The sequence below is a fragment of the Anser brachyrhynchus genome, assembly GCF_964034855.1.
Source record: "Anser brachyrhynchus genome assembly, chromosome: 1".
NCBI classification, from domain to species: Eukaryota; Metazoa; Chordata; class Aves; order Anseriformes; family Anatidae; genus Anser; species Anser brachyrhynchus.
Window position 1 is genome coordinate 37,784,023 of NC_137694.1, and position 18,816 is coordinate 37,802,838.

General features: G+C 44.1%; 1 protein-coding gene across 4 annotated transcripts; it reads left to right on the top strand.

Moving 5' to 3' along the window:
* Positions 1-1,228: 1,228 nt before the first annotated feature.
* On the top strand, positions 1,229-17,389 carry DYRK2 (dual specificity tyrosine phosphorylation regulated kinase 2). 4 transcript variants are annotated; one of them, XM_080584038.1, is made up of 3 exons: positions 1,233-2,641; positions 3,079-3,215; positions 11,597-17,389. In XM_080584038.1, the coding sequence occupies exons 1-3, from the start codon at positions 2,593-2,595 to the stop codon at positions 13,196-13,198; spliced, it is 1,788 nt and encodes a 595-aa protein (XP_080440164.1). In that variant the 5' UTR covers positions 1,233-2,592; the 3' UTR covers positions 13,199-17,389. The 4 variants fall into 4 exon arrangements, with proteins under 4 accessions (XP_080440165.1, XP_080440164.1, XP_080440163.1 ...); XM_080584037.1 differs by lacking the exon at positions 1,233-2,641 and adding an exon at positions 2,731-2,886; XM_080584039.1 differs by lacking the exon at positions 3,079-3,215 and having other exon boundaries at positions 1,229-2,641.
* Positions 17,390-18,816: the final 1,427 nt, after the last annotated feature.

Below are 18,816 nucleotides of genomic sequence, written 5' to 3' on the forward strand. Positions count from 1 at the left end.
CAGGTGTCTAATACATATTTCTGTCCTGGGAGCTGAAGTCTGTTGATTTCATCTATGTGTAGCAATGGTCTGGAAAGTGCTGATATATATGTTCAGTTGGCCAGTGTCAGAAAGAAGAAAGTTTTGTGGCCACTCAGCGAGACATAGTTCAGATTCCTGAGTATAACACTTGGCACGAAAAAAAAGCAATCTTTGCTTTTGAGTATTTAGCCTTTTTTTTCTTTCCTTTTTTTTTTCTTTTTTTTTTCTTTGTAGATCTGCGACTATGATTTTGCAGAAGGCTGTTAAAGGCATCAGTATTTGCAGCCAAGGTATTTTACAACTATATTAGCATGTTCCTCCTCTTTGTCAACCTACATCCTGCATGAAAGAGGCTTTTAAATTGAAGTTTCTTGTATTGCATTCAGAGGGAATCAAGATGAGCTTGCCCTCATCCTGAGCTTCACTTCAGACTCCATCAGGTAGAACTATCCTTGATAGCAGCTGCCAGGATGGATTGCAGATGGGAAAAGAGTGAGAGAAAGTGAGGCATGTAGACAGGCCCAAGGTTCAAAGACTCACGCTGAAAGCTTACAATGCACACGGCTTTAGAAAGGGCATAGCTGGGCAGGTACCAATGCAATGTGTTCCCACGGATTTAATTAAGAGGCTGTTTGTTACATGATAGACTAACTCATTTTTTTTTCACATATTTTTCATAGTACCCCAAGATTGCTTGAACAAACAGTGGAAGCAAATTGTGAATGATGCACCCGACTGGAAAGGAGTTGAAACAGGACACTTAACAGGCTTTCTCTTGTCTCAGTGTTTAGGTGTAACTAATCCCAGAATGTGCACGAAGCCATCTGTGACTCTGACAGTCAGAGAACACATCATTTAAGATAGTGAAGTAAGAAATCCTGCAAGCCCTAGGAAAAGATTATTTGATATCAACTTCAGCTTTTTGTATCTAGCTTGAATGTGAACAAGCTTCCTTCCCCTTCCCCTTCCTAGGCTAACAAGAAAAGCGTATTTTCCTTGACCGTTCCTTAACTGTTGAAGGTATCTCACAAGAAATGCAAATATTATGACAATGTTTGTTATTTAGATACTTTTGATGTGCGTACGCTGCTTGTGAAAATGACGGGAAAATACTGGGAGTCACCAGAAAGCATTTATACAACTGGCAGCGAAGGGGAGGGGAATTCGGGGCGCATGTGTCCATCTGGGGGGTTTTGAGGAAGACAAAGCTTGCTTTCTGCTGCAGTGAAGGGAAAAGATTGGGTGGGTGTGGGCAGGAGAAGGTATGATTGTTTTCTCTGTGACAGGAGGGGCTAGGGAAAGTGTTTATTTCTCTGTACTAGTACAGGAAATGTCTTTGTTTATGCATGTCTCTGTGGTACTGGAAGAGGCAAAGTCTTTCTCTCTGGCTGCAGGGATGGATTTTTTTTTTTTTAATTATTTTTTGCTTAGGCACAGGGAAAGGGGAGGTTTATTTTTCTGTCTTTTTCAGTGGAAGGGGATGAAGGGAGGTCTGTCTCCAGATCCACCAGCTGTTTCCAACAGGAAAACATGCGCGGTCGGCACAGATTTTGAACAAGGGTTGCGCGTAGGTAGGAGAGTTCATTTCGACGCCGTCCCAAGCTGAGCAACTGCTCAGACATCTATTTTTGGCACGAGTGACGTTCGCACTGACAAACCAGGCATCCAAAGCGTTGTGCCCGGCGGAGCACGTTGTGCACTCCGGGAAACGAGGCGGCTGTCCCCTCACACACAACCCCCCGCTCCCCTCCTGCGGGCTCGGGGCAACGCCAAAAACCTCTCTTCCCTCCGCCATTTTCCAGTTTCCACCCCACTGAACGTTTCGGGTGCCGCGTCCCCGCACCCTGGGTGCCACCTTTGCCCCCCCCCCCCCCCAGCCGGCGGTGACCCCCTTTTCGGTGCCCGTCACGACTCCCTCACGGGGGGCAGGCCGCGTCCCAAGATGGCTGTGCCCCGGGGGGGCACCGCCGGCCGGCCGGGCGCTGAGGGACGGGCGAGGAGCGGGTGTACGGGATGAGCTGGGGGGGTCCATGGGGCGTGCGCTCCGCGCGGGGCCGTTGCGCGGCCGCTGTGGGGCCGGGCGGCGCTGCCCCCCTCAACGCCCCGGCGGGTGGCGGCACGGAGGGAGCCGAGGGAGGAGCGGAGCGGAGGGAGGCGGCCGGCGGGGCGGGCATTGCCCCCGCAGCGCGCTGCTCGCCGCCGTTCCGCCGGCCGAGGAGGAGGAGGAGGAGGACGAGGAGGAGGGCCCCGTCCGGCCGCCTTCTGCTGCCCCCTCCTCCGCGCGAGGGGACCGGGGCGACCGGGGCGGGGGCTGGGGAGGTGATGAGCTTGGGCCGGGGGCTGCTGCGGCGGCGGCGCGGCTGCTGCTGCTGCTGCTGCTGCGGGAGGAGACGGCGGGCCCTCGGAGGGTCTGCCCGGCGGGCCCGGGGCCAGGGGGATGCGGCGGAGGACGCGTCTGGGTCCCGCTGTAGCTGATCGGAGACGAGAGGCAGCCGCCGAGCGGAGAGGCCGAGGAGGAGCGGAGGAGAGGCGCCCTGACATGCATTTTCCTCTCCCTCCTCTCCAGCGGCCATGTTAACCAAGAAACCCTCCGCTAGCGCCGCCGCCGCCTACCCAGCCGGTAAGGAGGGGGCCGCCGCCGGGCGCCCCGCTGCCCGCTCCGCCCCGGGCCGGGCCGGGGCGCGGGGAGGAGGAGGAGGAGGGCGAGGAGGAGGAGAAGGAGGAAGAGGAGGAGGAGGAGGAGGAGGCGGCCGGGCTGCCGCCGCCGCGGGGCCGTTCGTGTCGGAACAATGATCCGGCCCCCGCCCGGCAACGGGGCCCGGGGGGCCGGCGGGGGGCTGCGGGCTGCGGCTGTTGCGCGGGGCGGTGAGTTGTCCTGGGGGAGAAGGGGCGAGGGAAAGCGATAAATAAACCCGGGGACGGCTCGGGAAAACGACCCGGGGAAGGAGGAGGAGATGTGTGTGTGTGGGGGGGATAAATAAATAAAAATAATGGAGAAGCGGCCGAGGCGAGACGGGGCGGCGAGGCCCTCCGCGCTCACCCCTGTGCTCTCCGCAGGCAGGGCAGGGGACAGCGGCCGCCCGCTGCAGTCTTCCCCGGGCACCGGAGCCGGGGTGGCCCGGGCAGGAGCTGGGACCGGCCCGCCGTCGCCCCTCGCATTGCCGCCGCTCAGGGCCAGCAACGCCTCCCACACGGTGAGCAGGGGCTCGGGGCGGGGGGACGGGGCCGGGCGGGGGGGGGGGGGGGGGGGGATGGGGCGGGGGGGGGCCGGGGGTCGCCACCCAGCGCCGCCCGACGGGGCGCCTGCTGCGCCCGGTGGTGAGGGTGAGGGGCTTCGTGCGAGCTGGGCACCCCCAGACCCCCCGAGTGCGCTGAGGAGAGGCTTGCTCACCCCTCTGCCCCTCCAGCCCCTCATCGGTCCGGTTTTACAGCTCATTTTTCACTCACAAATCACCCCCCCCCCACCCCCTCCTTCCAAGAGGAGCTGTTCTGGTAAACGCATTTTTCGAGCTGACATTATTTTGGCAGCGGGATTAAAGGGTCGCGTGAGCCCCGTTGGTGAAAAATGAAGGCTGCTCTCCCCTTGTCTGTCTGGTGAGCTCGGGCCGATCGCTGTCTTCCTGGAAACAGCTATCGCAGCGCGCGGGGGCAAGGATTGGATGGCTCCGACTTTATTGCTGCGGTAGTTTACCTAAAGAAATGAGCACCGATGGCATGAAAAGGATGTTATTTTCCGGTTGTGTGCTATCTCACATTATCTCCCACTCCTAGTTAATCTACTAGGAATGAAACTTCCCGAGTATGCCTCTATATATGGATGAGAGAGGGTATCTCTTGTCCTGGAGGCACGACGGCGTAGAGAGAGGGGTCTATAGGCTGTCATGTTAACACTAAATATCTGAAATTTTTATTGCATACATTTCCTTTTAAATTAGGAAAGATTTCAGACTGACCCTGAGAGGCATTGATGGCATACTTTTCTCAGAATTAATGAGTTCTTCATGGATGCTCACATACTATCTTCGTAAACATATGGCAGAGCTTTAAATGGTAATGTGATTATGGGCTGGTGGAAGGTGAAACTATGCATTTAGATATTAGTGTTTCGGTGACTTTCCGTGTAGCTTCAGGGGTAAAAGCGACTTACTCAAATCCATTTATAGAAAGAATTGGCTTAAATTAAAAAAAATGCAAGTGTACGTAGGATGTTCTCAAAAGGAATGATGAATATTCTGCAGATTCAAGGTGGAGCTGCATACTTAAGAGCAACATCAGTGTATATTTATGTAGCTAGGATATATATTTGAATTGTTCATTGCTATCAAAGGCAGGGTTTTGCACATTTGCATTCCAGTTAAGTGCTGGTTGATTTTAGAAGTGGAACGGTGGTTTAATTTTTCTTTAAAAACAGAAAATAAACATAGTACCAACAGCCTGGGCACCAGTCGTGAAATTGCACATAGAGACGGGCCCACAAATAGCAGGGGCCCACATGTAGCAGAGCCCAGACTTAATTTAGGATTTGAGAAGGCCCAGTGGTCCAGCTGTGTATCTGGGGCTACCAACTAATTTTGTAAGTACAGAACCCTCGTATTTTTATACATACATATATGTGTGTATGTGTATGTTATGTATAGTGTCTATAGATAGATGCATACATTTTTATGTACGTACATATATAAAGATGATGTCTTTATGAAAGCATGCAAGGAGTGTTTGAGCATTATATTTCTGTTTCCAGTATTTTTATACATACATCATTGTGTATGTATGCATATGTTTATGTTCAGCATATATGCATGTGCATATACGTACATATAGACGGAATACCTAATGGGAGCACTCAAGGGTGATCGAGCATTCTCCTGCTGTGTTTCAAGTCCCTCTGGATTCTGACTGTTGCAAACCCTGCCTTGCCTTTGCGATACGTTTCTACTCTACAGTATTTATTTAGCCTTGGGTACTATTACAGGAATACCTCAGACTGCCTCTGTGAGTTCTGTAGGTTGTTATTTTGTGGTTGGCTAACATAACTTTTTGCGGTAAGGATCAGATGTGACATCAGAATGCTGGATTTTAACCAAAAAAATGGTTATATATGTTATGTGAGCATTCTCTAAACTTCAGGCCTACTGACCTCAGCTGACACCGACTGAAACGCAGTGGGTTTTGTGTCCCACTACTTCCTCCAATCAAATCTATTTGAAATGGAACATTTCAATTTTCCTAAACCGTTTTGTTTCATTGTATTCATCTATATACTGTGTTTTCATCCCCGTTGTGTCATTTTAACTCTCTAATAGCTAAAAATGAAACGGATATTTCTCTTTTGTGTTTCAAACTCTCAGAGGCATAGTTTACTTAAGTGGTTCAACTTGCCTGTGGCTGCCTGTGCACGTGTGCATTGTGTGTACACTGATCGTGAGGAGAGACTGAGGTGGAAGAGGGTTTTTTTTTTTTTAAGCCAAAAAGTTTTTCTTTGAATTCAGACAGACAAGAAGTCCACTACCTGTCTTATTTCTTGCAGCGGTTGTGTGATCTAGCCTGTAGCAGAGCTGTTGTCTCTCTCTTCCCAGTGACGTTTGGTTGTTTGGCAGGGCACAGCAGCGTGGGGGGGGGAAGCGGGGAGATGCACGGGCTTCATGTAACAGGGCAGAGGTTTTGGCTGCAGTCTCTGCAGTCGCAGCAGCCTTTGTTGCTAAGCAGACTGTTGTGTGTTGTACCAGGGAAAGGTTTTGTTTATTTTCAAAGATTTGTGGCTTCATCCTAGGCATTTTCTTGCCTGTTTCCATCCGTGACTTTATCTTTTTGGATGCTTGCAATGGAAAACTCATTTCCAATGCCTTGCCCTCCTCGTTTTCCTCTCCTAGTCATTGTTTTCTCTTTTGAAGCCTTAAGTCTCTGCATTGATGATCGGAATCGTTTCCTATTTGCTCTGTCCTGTTTCATTACGGTGTGCTTGCATCCACTTGACATGCTGCAGTAGAGATTATCTTGCTTGCCTGCTGCTTTGCTCGTGTAAATCCCCACCAGACTGTGAGTCTCTCTCCCAGACTCTTGTCTCCTGCCTACCTCCATCTCTGTTCTTTCTTACTTGGCATATGTCCCTACGTCCTGCACTCTTCCTGTTTCTCTTGCAGTAAAGCAGTCTTAATCTTTTTCTCCTCCTGTCCAGGACTGTAACAACAACCCATTTACAGTGCCTCATTCAGTGCCCTCTTTCTTCAAGGCCTTTCCAAGATTTCCCTGCAGCAGGCCTGTTTTCTTTTGCCACTAGGGACGAGTGTCTAACCATATGCTTTTGCATCATTCCGCCTTAATCTTGAAATTATATAATTAAACAATAATAATTTATGATGGAACAGAGATCCCTGGACTCTGTTACCTGAAGATCTGGTGGATAACATGCTGCAAATTTCTGTTGTGTGCAGCTGTTTTAAAGCAAGTAAAAACAAAGAAAACATCTTCCTACTCTGGTGTGTTTGTGTAATAAATTGCCACAGAAATGCTGTCGTGTTTGAGTGGAAATAAGTATGCAGTCATGACCTTGCTCTGCCTAGGTTTCTTTGGGTGATTCTTCTTCTGCATAAATCTTATGCTTAGGGGGAAAAGTGAAGCTATCTAACTTTTTTTGGGAGGACATCTGAAACTTGGGCTCTAACGGTTGGTGGCTGTGCTATGGGGAGCGCAGAACATCTGGGCACATCTCTCCTGCATGTGCACATCAGCTTACCTGAAGGCACGATGTAGTGTGCACGGAGTGTCCTTGTTGATTTCAACGTGCGTAATGCACGGGGGTGTCCCACGAGTACTCAGGCTCACTGCATATGCACAGCGTCACCCAGACAGGTGGAAAGGAATTTATGAATCAGTATCGCTCCTGAAGCATAGTTCTGTCCCTGAAAATATTTGCAGTATAAAGTCAATGTTAACTTTTCAAAAATAAGCTTATGTTGGCCGTGTGTGACAGCAGCAAAAAATCCGAATGATTTGTTTTTTTTCTACTGCTCTTGTTGAACACAAGCTGTTTCGGACAAGGGCTTAGTCTTTTTCAGTGTATAAAACCCACACTCATAATAAAACCATTATGATAATCCTGCATTATTGTTATCGTGCTAATTAGCAGCTATTTTTAGTTCTGCACAGAGGAATGCTGTTGAATTCATTTATCAAGGAAAAAGGGCCTTTTGTACATTTATTCAGGCTGTAGTCAACCAAATAGGCAGTGAAGCGTGCTACACCTGATACCATATGCCTCTAGCGTGTTAGGCTCACTGGGGCTGAAACTGGCGTGCCTGGAAGTACTGTAAAGAAAGGGGTTTAGAGTGTAGCATCTATTCTTTTAATAAGTTATTACTTTGGCATGGTATTTCTCATCTGTACAGAGTAATAGCAGATAAAGACATCTTATTCCCGTGCAGTATTTCTGCAGGACATCATACAATTGCCTTATTACTGGGATTCATTTTATAAATCCTTCTAGATTCGGACTGATGGCAAAGTCTTTTTTCTGGGGTTTTGCTTAAAATAAAATGATAATATATAACTGAAGCATGGGTCAGTCTTGCATAGTTCCATAGGGTGTTAATAGCACACCAAGTGTGGGTTTTATTTGTTTGTTTGTTTGTTTTTTTGTTTTGTTTTGTTTTACAGAAAAGATGGAATGTGGTACAACTGCATTATGTGTTAAGGGTTTTGGAAGACACCATGTAGAATAAGTATTTGATACTTATCAAATCGGTTAAGTAAGATGGCGTTGGATCCTGCAGACAGTCATTCCAGCCTTGTAGAAGGTCTTGAGACCTCATTGCACTGGCTGAGCGGCACCTCAGGAGAACTGTCAGTTTGCCTTCTTGTTAGCAGGATGGACTCAGTTTTATGCCACCACTGTGTTGTAACACGTCTGTCATCTAGGCGTAGTACTGTAGTCCACTTCTGTCTTTAAATCCATTTCAGGAGGGGCGGGGAGGGAGGAGAAAGAACAAAATAATTTTTGCTTGTTTTTTTCTTGGTGTCTCTGTTTCAAAGATTGCATGAATTTTTTTCAGCTTAGCCATCTATTTCCATAAACTGAGCAAACCAAAGTTAAAGCAAAATCATAGCAGTGATTTTGAAGTTATGAAACACTGCAGTGAGCGGAAAAAAACCTGTAATATTTGCTGTTTTATAGTTGATGTTGCTAGAACATTCAATATTAGCTCTTCGAGTTCAAGCTTACCCGGTATTTCAATATGTTTATGTAAAAATGGGTGCATCAAGAAGTTTTTGAAGATGCGTGCTCTAAAAATACGCAAATCTTAGGAGGTGTGTATGGGTCTGAGCACAGGCAATGTGACACTGTAGTAAGTAAGGTGTGTAAGTGTGTGCAGGTTGTTGGTTGTGTGTGCGGGTTGTTGGTTCTGGAATGTACGGGCCTGTCTGCAGATGCAGAAGGGAGACGCATTATAAACCTCTTGGGCTTGTGGTTTCGGATGAAAGGCTGATGGAGCTCCTGCGAACCGTGAGCAGTTTGCTACGGGACGAGAGGGCTGTGGCCCTTTGTAGCTTCCCAAGCCCATTAGCTGTGGTTTGGGGAACTTAGAGCGTCACCGGTGAAGCCTGCGGAGCGTGTAAGCAGTGCAAGCCCGAACTTGACGACAAATCTCAGACAGCCGGTAGGCAGAAGCAGATAGGCAGAGCAAAGGGCTGGGGAGAATCCAGCCCTCGGCTCATCCTGATAGGAAACAGAAGAAAAGGTGGTGGTTCTTCTGCAGCGATGTGTCCGATACCTCTGAAACTCCCGTTGGGGTTTTTGAAAGAAACGTGAGCTGTCATCTCCCCCACAAGCTCTGGAACAGAGCCTGTGCTGATTTAGTGGCTTTTCTTCCACAAAGAAAACCAGTGCTACTGTCTGCATCTGCATTTGCATTCCCCAGCAGCAGCTGACTGAAACTGGCAAAACCGGTCACTTCAGATTTGGGGTGAAGCTGGGATAATGCCGGTGATTTCATTCTGCTGCTTGCAAAAAAGAAACCTATGAGCAGCAAGGGAAGCAGTGAGGCTGCCTAAAGGTACAGGAAGCAGAGCTACATGGTTTACGCTTTAGAGATGTGTTTACAAGCGTGCTTTTAGGAAGAAGAACTCCTTAGTCCCCGTGGACTTTTGAAAGTGGACAAATGTTTGTGTTTTGTTTTTCTTTCAAAGCCCTGGTACAAAGCAAATAACCGAAGTTTGAAGAATTACGCAGCACGTCTGTTGAAACGTGCAGTGCTCGGGAAGGGCAGAAAATAGCTAACTGTGAAAACAGGTGACTCAAGGGGAAATAAAAAGAAAATTAATTCAAAATGTGAACTGTGTCAATGAGCACTTGGGCTAAGAAATTCTGAGAGACGTTTTTCTCCCCTATGCTGTTTCTTCCTCATTGGCCGTACGTTAGTATTATCTGCTCCCGGTTTATCTAGGTATGTGCTGCCTTGCTGGTCAAGCAGCCCTGCAGAAGAAATGTTTGTACCTGGAATTTCCTGGCTGAAGCATTTGTGGTCTGTACAGTTACTCTGCTGCTTTGTTGTGCATTTCTCTCGTAGGCAGTTTTGCCATGCAGCATGCGCTGAACCTCCAAACACATCTTACTAACCAGATCCAGTTCTTCTGAGGTTCACCGCGTAGCAGCTCTTGGGGCCAAATTCTCTTAAGTTCAGTCACTGCTGCATATACAGGATCAGGACAACCTTAAGGAGACTGTTGCAGGAGTGAGCTTCAAACTTGACCTGAAGGAATTCCCTGTAGGCAATTCCCTGGTGCTTTTGAGACATTGAACCAGGAAGACAGTTAATGTCAATATCCTATATACCTTCCTTGTGCTTGAATGTTACAGGTGCCTTTGCTCTGAATTGCCATTGTGTGGTGGCACTTTCTGTGAGATCAATCAAATTTGATTGCACGAGCTGAAATTGCTCTGCAAATAAACCTACGCAGTCCAACTGCAGTGATGAAATAAAATGGACCAGTCATTCAACGTGAGTCAAAATGGAAACAGGAGAACAGTGAACTCAGCAGAAACAGTCCCTGAGAGCTCTTGTTCTTGCATTGCGTGAGCTTTAGAGCTGCAAATTTCAAAATATTATCCAAAGGCAAAGCTGGTGTGTCCAGCTAGTTGGATACTCCTTGGGAGCAATTTAATGAAATTACAAAGCCAAGTCGCTGCCATATCTGTGTGATACCGTAACAGAAGCAAAAAGTGTGCTAGAATCTGCATCGCACGTCCTGGCTTTTTCATTAGGAAGCACTTCTGCAGTTGCAGGACAGATTTCACTGCCTCGTATCACAGCACACAGCTGTCGTTTTCTGATTTCATTTCAGCAACCTGAAGTGAACAGGGAATGTGTTTTCCTTAGCTGCATAGAAAAAATAAGGTTCAGATTAAAAGTGCTCTCAACCCTGGCTTGATCATCTGTCTGACAGTATCTGTGAACTTTTGGTTAGTAATTTGGCATAAATATTAAGGCTGGTGAATCAGCTGGAGAGACAGCAGGGGAATTCTTCCCACGTCTGTCTAAGACCAGGCAGAAAAGACAGACTAATTATCCTCTACTTTAGAGCAAATGAGGAATTTTAAGGACAGCTATTTTAGTGGCAAGTATATGCTTGTAAATTTCCTGTTTCTCCTTAAAAGTAACAGGTTTCTTGCACTAGCTGTTTTCATACCCCAGTACTTCCAGTGTTTCTTTGCTTGAAAATGCTGAGTGCTTCTTCTCCCTTGTGCAAACTGTAAAGAACAAATGTAATTTTTAAAATCAACTAATACTTTTTCCATCCCTTTAAAATAAAGTTGCATGTATGCTCTTCAAGGCAAAGATTTTCTTTCCATTCTAGTCTGTATCAGGCCCCAGATCTCATCTTGGTTAAAAGTCATAAGGCTGGCGTGGCAAAGTGCTGAGGGATATACTTATGCTTATACGTTGATTTGAGTGCTTTGCTGAATAGGGAGTGTCTCAATCGCAAGCAGTGAATGGCATCTCTTGAACTTGAGAAATGTCCAGGTTCTTCTCCTCTTTGTGCAGGTCACAGCACATTCCTCATTGCTGAAAATTGTGTCTGGCGCTTTCGATACCCAGCTAGTTTTAGAACAAGTTAAAATTTTGATTTCTGAGAACAGATGACTAGGAGAGCCTTAGCTATGTAAGCTCCAGCAGGCATTATATATTGACCTCCAGCATAAATAAAACTGCTACTATGAAATCTGATTTAATATCCCTCAAGCATACTTCTTGATGTAACAGGACTGTTGCCTTGAAGGTTCCTTGGAGGAGTTGTTCACTTAATGTTGTGGCACACCATTGACTGCCTTGTTACAAACATTTCAGAGAATCACGAAAGTGGCATTTGAGAAACTAGGATCTGGAGAATGTAACGGCATCTAGTAGCGTCGTAGCATATATGTTGTATTTTTTTGAATTAGCTGTAGACAGCAGAATTTTAAGAAAATACTTTGTTTTGTGGTGTTTTAGGCAGGATGTTGGGTTCAGAATGAATGGTGAAGCATAGAAGATTTTATGCCTTTCCTGTTAACTGGGTATGTATTTATTTTCAATTTTAGGTTGGAGGCAGTAAGCACACAATGAATGAGCACCTCCATGTTGGTAGCCATGGACAAATCCAGGTTCAACAGCTGTTTGAAGATAATAGTAACAAGAGGACGGTTCTGACAACGCAGCCGAATGGACTTACACCACTAGGCAAATCTGGATTGCCAGTGGTTCAGGACAGACAGTCAGAGAGTGCTCACAGACGACAAGGGAGCTCCAGCTCTTTAAAATCTACAGATGGAACAGGGAAGGTGAAAGCCTCCGTTATGACACCAGAGCAGGCAATGAAGCAATACATGCAAAAATTAACAGCTTTTGAGCATCACGAGATTTTTTGCTACCCTGAAATATACTTTTTGGGTCCAAATGCAAAGAAGCGGCAAGGTGTGATTGGTGGTCCAAACAACGGCGGGTACGATGATGACCAGGGGTCTTATGTGCAAGTACCCCATGATCATATTGCGTACAGATACGAAGTCCTGAAAGTTATAGGGAAAGGAAGCTTTGGGCAGGTGGTGAAGGCCTACGATCACAAGATGCATCAGCATGTGGCACTAAAAATGGTGAGAAACGAAAAGCGTTTCCACCGCCAAGCTGCGGAAGAAATTAGGATTCTGGAACACCTCCGGAAACAAGATAAGGATAACAACATGAATGTTATTCACATGTTGGAAAACTTCACATTCCGCAGCCATATCTGCATGACATTTGAATTGCTGAGCATGAACCTGTACGAATTAATAAAGAAAAACAAGTTTCAGGGCTTTAGCCTGCCTTTGGTCCGCAAGTTTGCCCACTCAATTTTACAGTGCTTGGATGCTTTGCACAAAAATAGAATCATTCACTGTGACCTTAAACCTGAGAACATTCTGTTAAAGCAACAGGGTAGAAGTGGTATTAAAGTGATCGATTTTGGCTCAAGTTGTTACGAGCACCAGCGTGTCTACACTTACATTCAGTCACGTTTTTACCGTGCGCCTGAAGTCATCCTTGGTGCTCGTTATGGGATGCCCATAGACATGTGGAGCTTGGGATGTATTCTAGCAGAACTTCTCACCGGTTACCCACTTTTGCCTGGAGAAGATGAAGGAGACCAGCTGGCTTGTATGATCGAGCTATTGGGCATGCCTTCCCCAAAACTTCTGGATTCATCCAAGCGAGCCAAAAACTTTGTGAGCTCTAAGGGTTATCCCCGCTACTGCACCATCACAACCTTGTCTGATGGTTCCGTAATACTTAACGGTGGACGCTCTCGGAGGGGAAAACTACGCGGCCCGCCAGAGAGCAGAGAATGGGGTAATGCATTAAAGGGATGTGATGATCCCCTCTTCCTTGACTTTTTAAAACAGTGTTTAGAATGGGATCCTGCTATCCGTATGACACCCAGCCAGGCTTTGCGGCATCCCTGGCTAAGGAGACGGTTGCCAAAGCCTCCAACTGGGGAGAAAGCCTCGGCGAAGAGAATTACAGAGAGCACTGGTGCTATAACATCGATTTCCAAGTTACCTCCGACTTCAAGCTCAGCTTCAAAACTGAGGACTAATTTGGCACAGATGACAGATGCCAATGGGAATATTCAGCAAAGAACAGTGTTGCCAAAACTCGTTAGCTGAGTTTGAAAAACCCAATGCTGTTAATACAAGAGATACAATGTGGCTGAGCCTTATTTGTATGAAAAAGTAGCTCAGATAATACATTTTTATTTGCTCAGTAACTTTATTCATTTGTATCTTTCAGCACTCATTTTAAATGTAAGAAATGTTGATTTTGTTTTTATAAAAACACGGGGACAATGCTTTAAGTTTTTATACTTATTTTTTAAAATGTTTGTCTTCTACAGTACAATTAGCCTTACTGTAACTAGTGTGACACAGTAATAAACATCAGTGGCAGGCCACTGGTTACAACATGATTGTCATGCATTGCAGCGTGGTGTCAAAGGTATTAACCTTTCTCTTCCATGGTTCATATTAAGTTTCACCTGGGGTAAATTCGTAAGGTTCTTCTGGAGTTTACGGGTATGGGTCTTGATCCTGCAAACACTAACACCTATGCCTGACTGGACTCCAGGGAGAATTCTCAAAGAAATACAGTTAAGCACCTGCAAACTTGTTATCTGAAATGGAGCCATAGCATGTTATATTCTCATTTTCTGAATGGTAGCCCAGAAAAAGTAGTGGTATCACTTAGTAATGATACAGTAACCGCCTGTGGAATGCTTTCTCTATTTGGCAGTAATGTTTTTGATTAAAATGATCGTTCAGATGTAATGCAAAAAAAAAAAAAAAAAGAACTTCTAGGGCTAAAATAGACTCTCTACTGTACATGCCATGTGCTAGAGTGAGAGGAACAGGCCTGAAAGAATGAAGCTGAAAGTATGTCTGTTCCTCTAAATCTGAAAGTGACTGATGAGTTGCTTCCTAAACCTGAAGTCAGGTAAAGCAAAACATTCTGGACTTCATTTCAGGTATATAACACTGAGGATTCACACTGGGTTTCTCTCTATTTTTTTCTATTTTCTCTCCTCATGTGCAGCTTGGCCTCCCTAAATCACATAGGCAGAAGTGTTTGTTTTGTCATTTTTATACTGTAACTTCCAGACTGTTAATGCTACATGGATTTCACAGGTTGTTTTTATTTCTTCTGACAATGTCTATCTGAGCGATTGTAACCTCTCCGGTACATTTACACTTCAGATCAAATCTGTATGTAGGGGCAAACACTACGTTACTGTATGGTTTTCTGTAGACAAGTACCTTTCTTTAGAGAACATAGGTGTAGATGCAAAGATCTGCTTTGGAAAGCTTTTCAGTTGGCAGTCACCATCTTAGATACTTACTAATACAGGAGAAATGTCAAGGAAAAGGTAAATGACTGGAATTTGGCGTTTGTAGCTGAAAATGATTTTGAAGGAACAGTTAGAGATATGTATAGATTTGTTCATGTGTGTGTGTGTGCTGATGTTTGGTTTTTCTTTTTTACTTTCAGTTATATTCATGGAAGAAAGATGGTCTTTACTGAGGAATAATATCTAGACCTACGTGAGAAATACTTACACATTGTAGCATGTTTTCAACAGGAACAGTTTGAAATCTAAGACCAGTATCTCATCACATGCAATGACTGTGGTCTACATTAGATGTATAAAACAGCATATGAAAAGGGAATTTTAGATAAATAGAATATAATCTAGAAGGGTTTATGGATGTTAGGATGAGAGAGACTAGAATGGATTGCATAAAACCTCAATAACTTTACTATAAGCAACCTTTATATGCACAGATCTTACTAAGTTACATGTACAAATTAAGAAAAACACTTAAAGCATGGTCCCCTGAGAGGCCAAGAAAGTTTCCGGTTAAGTTGTTCTTCATGTTCATTAAGATTTACCACTTACAGCCTAATTTTTTTTGTTTGTTTGTTTTGGTTTGTTTTTAATTTAATGTAAGACTGGGGGAGGGATAGAAGTATGAAACGACAGAATTCTCAGGAAACATATCACTCAACTTCTTGCCAAAAAGTCAACACCTAAAGAAGCTCCAAAAATAATTTCTGAGTAGAGGATGGTATTTGTTGATTGATAAATGTAAAAATTAGAGCATCAATCAACCATCTTTATTACTTTTTTATAAAAAAATATCATTTCCTGCCTCTAGTCAAAGTAAATTATTTAGTGTTTAAATGTTCACAACTTTATACAAGGTGTGTAAGTGCAATATGTAAACATGTGTGAAATCATGTTAAAAATGAAATATAGTAATACAGCTAAGAAAAGTAGCTTTTGGAATATGAATATCCAGTAAGTTATGGTCAGTAAATTCTAAGTCTGGAAAAGAGATATATTAATTTTCCTATAAAATTAGCTGACTCCCATGACTGTGGGAATACAGTACCATGTATTTTTTTACAGCAACTGGGATTCTTTACTTCCTCCACCAACTACTTGGCTTTACCACTCCTTTCTACCTAGCTCTTTCCGCAAAAGTTAAGAAATGGGGTTACTTACGTGAGGGGTGGAAAAAGAATCGCCTCCCCCGTAGTATATTTTAAAGATAACCTTGATACATGTTCCTGCCTTTCATGACAATTGAAGACGAAAACATTCATAAGGTTCATGGGTCATTAATGGGCTAAAACCACTAAATTTTCTTTTACATGTAACCAGTTCTTAATGCCAATAACGCATTTATGACCAACCTTCTTCATAAATGCTACCGGAAACTTTAAGGCCAAAATATAGTGTGCAGAGCTATTTTTTTAACCCAGATATAGTGGAACTTCCTCTATACTAAAGAAGCAGCTACATCAAGGTTTCTAAGTTATGTGGCTGCTTTTTATTGTAGCTTATTTATACGTGTAAAAAAGGAGGGGGGCGGGGGGGAGAAGACGTTGCCTCTTGCTTTGGTGTGATTTTATTATAAGGGCTCTGATAATTAGGCTGATAGAAGTTGGCTTGGAAACAGTGCTTAGTCTCACATGTTACCATTGTCTGGAGATGTCTGAGCTATTTTCAGATTTAGTAATAGCACAGTGTTGTCTTGTCTTTGGTTGCAGTCTCACTTGGCTCAGTTTCTTGCACCACTGGAGTGTTCATTACCACTGAAGTGTATTGGAACAACAGAGTGATGCAAGATGTGTAGATTAACAATAGAGGATGGATTGTGCCCTTGGTGTTAACAATGTGCCTTTTGTTACCAATGCCATGTTGTAGGGCATGCATCTTGGCCTCTTTAACCCTTTGAATACTGGATCGTAGGGATGAAATCTATTTTTAAACGCCGTACCTGTTTTAAAACATCCTGTAGATTATCGAGGCCTTAACAGAAACAATAAGGCAATCACACTGCTGGGGTGGAAAGGACACTCTGTTCTTGTAGGACGTCTCACTAAGGGGTTAAAGACGGCCCTTCCTCATTGGTTGTACTTCAACATCAAATTGATTTTTTTTTTTAAATAAATTTTTGTTACGGTAATACTAGACAGAAGTCAACTGTATTTGTAAAATTTACCTCAGACTCTTTAGTTTTATAGTGTGATTTAATCCCAGGGCATTTGGTATGAACCAAAGTGCATTCCTTTTATACGTGCCTGGCTCTTATAAAGGTGGCCAGGGATTTTTACAATTTGGGTGCAAGGCACTTAAGCCACTTTTAACTTGGTGGGTGGTTTGAAGTTATAAATGACTTCATGGGAACGTTGGAAACACTTTAGACACAAGTAGCATTGGGCAATATTAGAATCTTTAGGAAAGGTGTGCATTATTTAATGCTCTCCATATTTTTAGTATTTTTTTCCATCGATATTTGTGATAAGTACAAAACACTTTCTCTTTTTCCGGTCGGTAAAGATTAGAATATTGCCCAGTTTAACGCTACGGTAGCATTTAAATAAAACAAAAACATTTGTGAATTATTGTTTTGAGGGGCTTGTACATCTCTGCTACAAATTGTAATTACTCAGTTCGACTGCTCTACAATGATGTCTAAGCAGTAGCTTGGGGTTTTATTGGGCAACGACTTAGACACGTGACTGTAATATGCTGCAACTGTGTGTACTGAAAACATGTGAAAAACGATTGAATGTGGACTGTGTATATATGTATGTATACTTTTCTGTGAGATGCTGCTGTTGCCACTTAACATTAAAGATGTTGTAGTGGGGTTTTAATCCTAGTGGCCAGTTTTATGATACTGTATGTATTGTACAGCTGATGACAGGAGTTAAGACTGTTCTAGTGAATATTTGTTACATTTTATTGTTGTGGCCAGAGATCATTTCAGAATAAAATTTTATGTCCTACTTTACTTCTCTCCATTGTAGTTTGGGTTTTTTTCTGGTCGTAAAGAGAGCCCTTGAAGTGCTGGCATTCCTTAATCACGGAAAAGCCTTATCTTAGCCCACTGAAGTCAGTGCCAGCCATGCCTTTGTCCCCCAGAAATGCCTATGGTACCTGTATTTAGCATTTACCTGTTGCTGGAGGATTATTTTTATGCTGCTTTATGTGTCTTGACAGCCTTGAATATTGCCCAAGGGCTGCTTTTGGCGTCGAGTTTCTAAAGTTCTTCTCAGGACTTAGAAAGTAATACATTTCTTGGTTTATTTGCCTAGCGAAACCATCCTTGGCAGGAATTTTGCCTGCACTGGTATTTAAATGTGTTATGTTTTTGTTTTGGTTTGGTTTTTGTTTGTTTGTTTTTAACTGACTTTAAATTTTTTTCAAAATGAAAGTAGATCTGGTTTTATAAGATTTTTTTTTTTTTCTGAGAAAGAGGCAGGGTATGTGATTTATTTCTTTGAAAACTGCTGTAAAAAACAGATTTCTGCACTGATTTTTGCGTCAGACTGACTTCAGAAGTTGTCTGACTTTGTGAAGTCCCAGGATACTGAGAATTTAGATTGGTAGGTTGGGCTAAACTCTTGTCACATATATAAATCCAGAGTAATTTCACTGCTTAGTGCAGTTACTATGAGTAACTGGCCACGTTCTCTTCTTTGTAATGCCAGCATACACCCAGAGCAGCTTTATTGAAAAGCCTCCCTGATTCAAGCGAGCACAGGCTGAAATCAAGGGATTTTAACAGCCCTTCTATGTCTGCTATCCAGCACAGTCAGGAGATTCCAGGCCATGAAAAGTGTCAAGATTAAATATAGATAAACACTGGTTACAGCCCCAAAAGAGCAGTGAGCCAAAAATTACATCTGTGTGGATTAAAACCTATTTGTTAATTACTGTGTTCCTTTGAGGAAAAAGGGCAGTTTAAGTTCTTTTGATTTGTTCTAATGTTTTTTCTTTTCATTCTAACCTGTTTCTCTCATCCTTCTCCAGCCACTTGTCCCTCTTGCCCGCTTCTGTACACTCTTGTACACTTCTGTTATATCTGTATTTATTTCATTTGAAGAAAGGAAGGGGTCATTTCACCTGATTTCAGTGGTCTGGAAGATGGATTTTGTGCCTATGCCATTTGCTGAGACTTTCCCTGTGGCTGGTGGGGAACGGAGCTGCCCTCTGCCAGCAAGGCTTCCACCCCAGAGAGAGACAGTGGTATGTAACCCAGCTTAGGTGCCCGTCTTAAAAGAGGTGCTTAGAATCTCAAATCCCACCCTGTGCTTGTCTGTGGTTGCTGTTATCTCCGCAGTGCTTCCTTTTGCAGGGTAACTGTGGCTTCCTCTGGCTCTCTCTGCAGCTCAGGTTTGCTCTGTTTGTTTTTACAGCAAGCCAAATAAAGAATGT

What these genes read in the sequence shown, in the direction of transcription:
- DYRK2 (XM_080584037.1), top strand. Translation starts at nt 2,811, where the DNA reads ATGATCCGGCCCCCGCCCGGCAACGGGGCCCGGGGGGCCGGCGGGGGG. An exon ending in TGCGGCTGTTGCGCGGGGCG is followed by an intron (nt 2,887 to 3,078) that starts GTGAGTTGTCCT and finishes TGCTCTCCGCAG; the next exon opens with GCAGGGCAGGGGACAGCGGC. An exon ending in CCAGCAACGCCTCCCACACG is followed by an intron (nt 3,216 to 11,596) that starts GTGAGCAGGGGC and finishes TTTCAATTTTAG; the next exon opens with GTTGGAGGCAGTAAGCACAC.